General features: G+C 50.2%; 1 protein-coding gene across 1 annotated transcript in view; it reads right to left on the bottom strand.

Annotated features, from left to right (window-relative positions):
- Positions 1–6974: 6974 nt before the first annotated feature.
- BID (BH3 interacting domain death agonist) overlaps positions 6975–7113 on the bottom strand; it is a 4606-nt gene continuing 4467 nt past the window's right edge. The window contains exon 4 of the mRNA XM_010134479.1: positions 6975–6986. Within this exon, the coding sequence (XP_010132781.1) occupies positions 6975–6986 (12 nt within the window). The remainder of the gene's footprint in view (positions 6987–7113) is intronic.

Raw genomic sequence — 7113 nt, 5'->3', positions numbered from 1 at the left:
CCGCTATCGCAGCTGTGCTGTCTTGTCACTTCCTGTCGTGCCCCTGAGCCCTCCCTGACAAACATTAGCCAACCTGAGCCCTGTAGCAAGAGGCTGGTCTCCCTTCTGTCTCAGCTTCCTCTCAGGTACAGCACTGCTCCTCGTAACCGCGCAGGTTCCTCCTAAGACCCAGTGGGAGAGTGCTTATTCTTACCTCTTCGCTCACACCGGTTTTGGCCCCTGACGTGTCCTGGAGCCCCATCCTGTAAAGATGCTGCCTCTCTATAGCTGTATTATCTCTGAGCATCCTGGTGTTCCTGGGGGAGAGGTGCAGGACCCGCCTGGGCTGCCTGGGAGGGTGGGAGGGACACTGCTATCTGCTGGTTTGAGAATCCATTTGCTCTGCTCCTGCCCAGCCCACTTCACTGCCACCCTTGAGTTACCAGAGGTGCAAAATCCACGCTGGCCACGGTGCCGCTCCGATACCAGGGCGTATTCAGCAAAGGTACGGCAGAACTACGTGGCAGTGAGGCCAGTGCCTCCGGTGCAGGTCAAAGGTTAAACGCTCTGCTGTCCTGTGTCACGCTGCAGCCTGTATCGTCTCTCCCAGGTTAAGCACAGAGTGTATTTCATCCTGAGTTGGTCTTGGCTGTGACAGAATCCCAGATACGTAAAGCAGTGGATTCTAGTAACTGAGCAAAACAGCATTAAACATCTCCTGTATCTGCCTCTTCCTGACCCGACCCGGAGTGTTGTTCAGTGCGGTTTCTTTTGCGACTCTAGCTAAACTCACAAGTTCACAAACGATGAGAAAGTCACTTTGCACAAAGCAAACCCCTCGTCCCGCAGTCACACCGCTTCACGCCTGTGCGGGGAGAAACCTTTCAAGTATTGCCGTTCGCGTTGGTTAGGTCGGACCCAGCCGCAGGTGTTCCTCTCTCAGTGCACCTTTCTGCGTCTGCCCTTGTCCGCGCGGCTGCTCTGGGGGCCAGACCGTGGGCTGTCCAGGCAATGCCACTGACCTCTCTCCGAGGGTTTGTGCTGGCACTGTGGCTTAGGCCAGGTGGAGGTTGGTGAAAGGGAACCTGGGACAATGTCAAAAGCGAGAAGTGAGCTTACAGGAAGCTTACTCTTCATAAAGCACAAAGACAAGGTACTTTATTTCTAAATACCCTTATCTAGAGTATGTCTGTCTCCTCATGAGCCTGGGTTTTAACTGATCTGTGGACAAAGAGGTTTTTAGCTCATTCTCTATTTTAGGATGTCCATGCTACGTTTTCCTATCCCACTTCGATTCCAGGATGCTGGGAAGTCAGAACCTGGCAGATTCCCAGGAATTATTTTTGTTTAGGCTTTTATGAGAGTGGATTTTCTAGAAAAATTCTTGGGATTTTGACCTCTGTGTGTGTGTGTGAAGTTGACTATTAAGAGGAAGGATTGTCATGTATGTACTGCTGCTGTGGCCTGAACCCGGGAGCTCTGGACTTTGCTATTGATCACTGATTGCTCTTCCACGTACAGAAGGTGGCAGGTTGGCCTTACAGGAAAAAACACCCTCTACCATGTTGCAAAATGATTTCTCCCCACCCCCCTCCCCCCCTCCCCATTTCCTGGTGCCCTGCTGGTCCTCTTGTTGCTGTGCTGCATGCCCAGAACGGGGCACTGGGATCTCCTCATGCCATGGACTCTCCAGTGTCTGCCCACCCACCCCTGCGATTCCCACTCGTGGCCCCTCACAGCAGGACCTCCCCTCGTGTGGAGAGGAGAGGTGTCTTCATGCTCCTTCTGTCATGGACGTGCACAAATGTTTACAGTTTTGCTTCATTTCACCTGTCAGAACAGTGTTCATCAGCAAGTGACACAGTCCGTGAGGGGACCTGGTTGTTCCTGTGTGGCAAGGGTGGCTTTACTGCCTGGTACATCGGGGTAGGCCAGTCACTCTCCTGCTGCTGCTTTGCTGATGGCTTCAGGCGTGTTCTCTGTGGGAGAAAAGCAGTTCCTAACCCAACCTGCGTCCTCTCCTTACTGATGATGGTGATGCACCTACATTTGGGACATCCCCCAGCTGTAGCCACGCAGCCAGGTTACACAGAAGAACCCACATGCGCTCTGAAGCAGAGCTGGATTTTGTGGACACTGGGTAATTTGCGTACAAACTGGGGGCTGCGGGGCTGGTGGTGTTTATTTTAGCTCTTCTCTGTTCGTAGCCATTTCAGTAGTGGCGTGGGAGGTGGATTCAGGACAGATGAGAACAAATCCATGCCAGCTAGGGAAAGTCCCTAGGTTGTTAGCACAAGGAGCCCAGTGAGGCATCAGATAAAAAGTGTCTTCCACACACAGCCGTGAGAAGGTGGCAGCAGTAGCAAGGAAAATAAATGACTTGGTTTTGCTGAGCATTTTCATGGTGGGGCAAAAGCCTTGAGTATCGTCTGGCGTGTCACTACGTCATCATCTGCACTGTGTGTTTTGGTTGCTTGGTCCTTCCTTTCTATTATTCTCATTTTAGGGTCTTACAGATTTGACCCACCTCGCCCATGTAGAAAACGTACTGTGTGTGTGCATCACTTTCCTCTGGGAACACTCCATTTGCTACAAGGGTAGTTGTTACGGACTTGAATTCTAGTGAATCTGGAGTCCTGTGGTCAGAGCTGGGACAGGCCCTGTGGAAGTCACCAAAGGACGGGTAAGCTCAGGGGACAGTGTTCTTTTTAAAGCCTCAAGTGCCAGGCTGCTCTACTGTAGGTGTGAATTAGAAAAGGGAAGGGCTGGGTTCCCCACCCCACACCCATCTTCAAGTACATTACATTAAAGTAATCCTAACCTTCGGGGTCTAATTTCCCTGAACCATGTGATGCAGCTGCTCCTTCCTGGCTCTCCTGCAGCTGGCAGAGGAAAGGCTGTAGCTATTTACTTACACAAGGGCATATGAAGTTACTCACATGTGTGTTGCTTATCCATTTCCCAGAAGTGCCTCAATATCTGTCCTTGAGTGGCCTGTACCTTGACAAAGTATCTACCTTAGACCCATTATTTCTTCTCTTTATCCTTGTGTGTAGCACACCCGAAAGCTGAGCTGCTAAAGCAGCCGAGGCCTGGCGCTCAGTGGGGTGTGATAAAACCTTGGGGCGCTGCAGTGGGCAGCATGCTGGACAAGGAGCTGTCAGGGAAGAGGCTTGGAAGATGAGGTGGAACTGAAATTTCAGTTGTGCCTAACTCTAAGCTGTGCTCACTGGGGCTGTTTGCTGAGCAAGGGCTTTCTTCAGCAGCCGTTCCTCGAACAACAGGTTGGGAGCAAAGACTGAAAACCAGAAGCCCTCTGCTGAGTGAAAACCCAAGGCACAGTCACAGAGCCATGTCCCTGCCTGTTCCAGCTGTGCACTGTGCAGGAGAGGGGTGGACTCGGGCCTCCCGCGTCCCTTCCACTTCAGAAGAGCCAGGCTGTGGGGCTGTAGTTGGCGCAGCAGTGTTGAGCTGCTCAGCTAGGAAAAGAAAGTAAGACTGTTACTGGGCATGCACCGCGAGGCAGCGTGAAAAACCTAAGGGTTCATTCTCAGCATGCTAGGCGGACGCTGCGCAGGGTTCTTGGGGTGATAACTTGCCTGATTGATGAAAAAAATAGAAGGTAATTTATATCTATCTAAAATACTAGATCTGGCCCAATGAAACAAGCTCGAGCGAAGCAGCAAGGCTTCTGCTGCCTCCTGTCCGTTCAGCTGTGACTCGTGAAGCAGCTGCCTGCTCCAGGTGCTCACCAGTCTGAACAGAAGCTCCCAGCACAGAGCTGGGCAATGCAGTGGAAGCGCGGTGGCAGTTTAGTATTGCACCTGGTGTGGGACACCACTTCGGCTGCCGGCGGGAGGTGAAGTGAAGTGCCTGCTGCCGTGCTTGCAGTGCATTGTTTCTTTCCTGACCCACCTTCTGGAGAGCAAGTTACTAGTAAAGAATCCATCGCTGCTGTTTGTGAGGGCTTGATTTTTCATGCTGGCTGGGGGACTGTGCTCAGGTGTCTGTGGCTTAAGGGCCAGGTGAAAGCTGCAGCGCCGAGTGCTCTTGCACAGGGCAGGTTCTGTTGCCAGAGTCCTTCCTTTTCATGAAGCTCTGATCACAGCTAGGCTAACACTTTGGGCTGTATTTTTACACTAAGCAATGCTTTCTGAGGGTCAGAAATAAATAAAAAAAAAATTAGTGCTAAACAAGTGATGTTCTGATGTTTGGACTTTTTTTTTTTTTTTTTTATTATCGTAGTAGACACAATCGTCTGAGATCCTAAACCTTCCCTTACATAGAGTTTCAGTGATGGCAGTACTAGCAAAGCCCTAGCAAGGTAGAAACTGCTATTCTGGGGGGAAAAAAAAGTAGAAGTGCTTCTGGCAGCATAGTTTCTCATTCATGGAACCAGGGCAAGCTCCTGCTGCAGAATCGGAGTGTAATTACTAGATGCTTTTGCTGTGAAATGGGTGTGTGTGTGTGAGGGTGGAGGGATGAACACGGCCCCAGCTGTCATCCCTAGGTAGAGCCCAGGTCTTTCTTCAGTAGAATGGCTCAGTCCCAGCATGAAACATTCTGAAGGTCAGCTCATCCCTATTGTCTGCTCCTGCTGGAGTGGACACGAGGCAGCAGTAGTGTCTGCTCCAGCAGGGTACACAGCAGGACAGAGCACTTCAGCGAAACGTGGAGAGGCAGGGCACATTATCTGCAAAGGCAGAAGCTGTGTGTGACTTTATTGGGGCTTGGTCTGCTGAATTTCAGCCCTCAGAACATTACACGACCAGTTTTGCTTTGACACAGTGTGTGTATCTGTGCTTCAACGTGCAGGCTTGGTATTGCCATAAAAAATGGGCAAGGGGACGGTCTCTGAGACAAACCACCACTAGCTGCCTCTGTTAGAGCTAGCTCTTGGGTGCGCAGGGAGCAGGGACTGCACAGCTAGCTCTTCACAACAGTACGTGGTTTGTGTCAGCTGACGTGAACTCTCCCGCCCACCTGGGGAATGAAAACTGCACCAGCTTGGAAGGGGGCAGCTGCAGTGTTATCAGTAAACCCAGGGGAACCACCACACACCATTGCTCACATCCACCTCCTCCAGTTCAATAAATTGTTACTTTTTTTTTCCTACTTAGAGCTGACCCTCTCTCGGTCTCTTAGGTAGGCTGACTTGCTTCCTCCAAGCTCGAGGTCTATGGTTATGCTGTAGTAGTGGGGGAGCTACCGTTGGCTTCCCGTGGAAGCTGCTTCTGATGTCCCTGCAGTATCTGCAGGGGAGGGAAGGAACACTATTGATTTGGACAGAGCAGGCTGCAGCAGATGCATCTTACTGCTATTCCTTTAAGGGGTCTGTCCCCATTGGTAACTTGCATTACCAGCTTTCAGCCAAGTGCAAAGCTGAAACCCACTCAGAGCAGAAGCCTGCCGCTTGATTTGTTACATAGCAAAGACGAATGGGGCTGACTCTGAAGCACGTATGTTAGGGGATCTTCTACGAGGCTTCTGCTGGCTGTAAGCAGATAGTAACAGACAACATAAATCCCTACAAGTCACGAGGCCTGCCTGGGGGGAGAGACCCTGACTGGTCCTCAAGTCACCCATTCTCCAAGGGACTGGTCATGTTGTTCCTTTTAAGATGCAGGTGCAGCCCTCTTGGAGAAAACCGTCTAAAGCTTCTTTTGGTTAATAAAAGTGTTTCCATCTTTAAAAGAAAGTTCGTTCCAGCTTCATTGTTTTCTATTGAGTTAGAAGTGAAGGGGTATGTACATTCTTCCCTCTGCTGCTGGGACACTGCTGTAAGACCATGCCCCCAGGTTGCACTTTAATAAATGGTACAGTTTTCAAAAACAATGTGTAGACTACTTCTGTGCTTTTTTCCCCCTCCCCCCTCTCTGTTCCAGTGCAGGCACCAAAAGGTAAAAAACAAAGAGTGGTTTCTACTTACGAAAGGCCTGGACCTTGGGTCTCTCTTGCTGCCAGCTGGATCAGCAGTAGCAGTAAATTAGAGGAATGTCATGAGTACTTGCACAAAAAACTAACACCAAAAAATTCCAGGTGGAAATTTAAATTACGAACTATATTGCCATAAGAACTGACAATTTTATTTAAATTAAAAAAAAACACCCCACAAAATATTTACATCAATAGAGAACCGAGCAGCTGGATCACAGGTGAAGCCTTTGCCGCCTTGTGTGTGGTAACAGGTATGTATCGAACAACCTGAGTCCCAGTTTCTTGAACCTGAGATGTGGAGCACACTTGCAAGAGATGCCAGGTATTCCTCCTGATCCAAGGCTGGTACCTTCTTTCTCTATAGAACAAGGTCTTCTAAAGCTACGCGTTTTCCTCAAGCATATCCAGGTTGTGTTCCCTGAAAGAAAGTGCCTTGTACCTACCCCTGCCCTTTTTCATTCAGTTTTATTTTTTAAAGGAAGCACAAGTTCATGGCATTTGATACTGAAGCATCTCTACCTCAGCCTTCCTTTAGGGCTTTTCCCCTTTTTCCTGCCAGCTCCCCTTTAAGACAGTCCCATTCCACCACCCCCACCCACCCCTCCGCCGTGATCTGTGCTGATTATCCGTCCATTTTACAGCCTAATTGTTGCCTTCCTGGCAACAATTAACACTTGGTGTGGCTCAGCTGGGAAGAGAATAACGAAAGCAAAATGCTACAGCAGATGAGAGTGGAAAAAAAATACTGCGAGGGCAGGCTCTGTGCCCAGAGTGTTTGCTCTGCAGGCACAAGCCAGGGTCTGTACAAAGTCTGCTACTCCTAAGAAAAAACTATGATAAAACGTGAGGGGACAAGCACTAATCCTTACAGGTACTGGCAGAGCCGGCATGCAGCTCACACTACCATTACTGCGGCACTAGTCAACTAAAGCCTGTCTACAAAGCCCTGCCTTCCCTTCCACAGCTGTGTCGCAGGAGAACAGGAAGAATTATGTGCATACATCAGGAAAAGGAAAGAGTCTTCATGAATCCACATTCTCCACGGAGGGCTGGAGAGCTCACTCGTGCAGCTAGAGGGAGAGGAACAGAACCAGCATTACCAGCAGCAGAGCTACCCCCGCGGCAAGCCCTGTGCCTGTTCGTCCACCCTCCCGCCTGAGGAGCCCGGCAGCTCCCGGCGAGGGTGAGCAGCAGCCG

This window comes from Buceros rhinoceros, unplaced genomic scaffold (assembly GCF_000710305.1).
Source record: "Buceros rhinoceros silvestris isolate BGI_N320 unplaced genomic scaffold, ASM71030v1 scaffold6200, whole genome shotgun sequence".
Classification (NCBI taxonomy): Eukaryota; Metazoa; Chordata; class Aves; order Bucerotiformes; family Bucerotidae; genus Buceros; species Buceros rhinoceros.
Note: the sequence above shows the minus strand (reverse complement) of the source record. Positions and strands in the feature narration are given on the sequence as shown.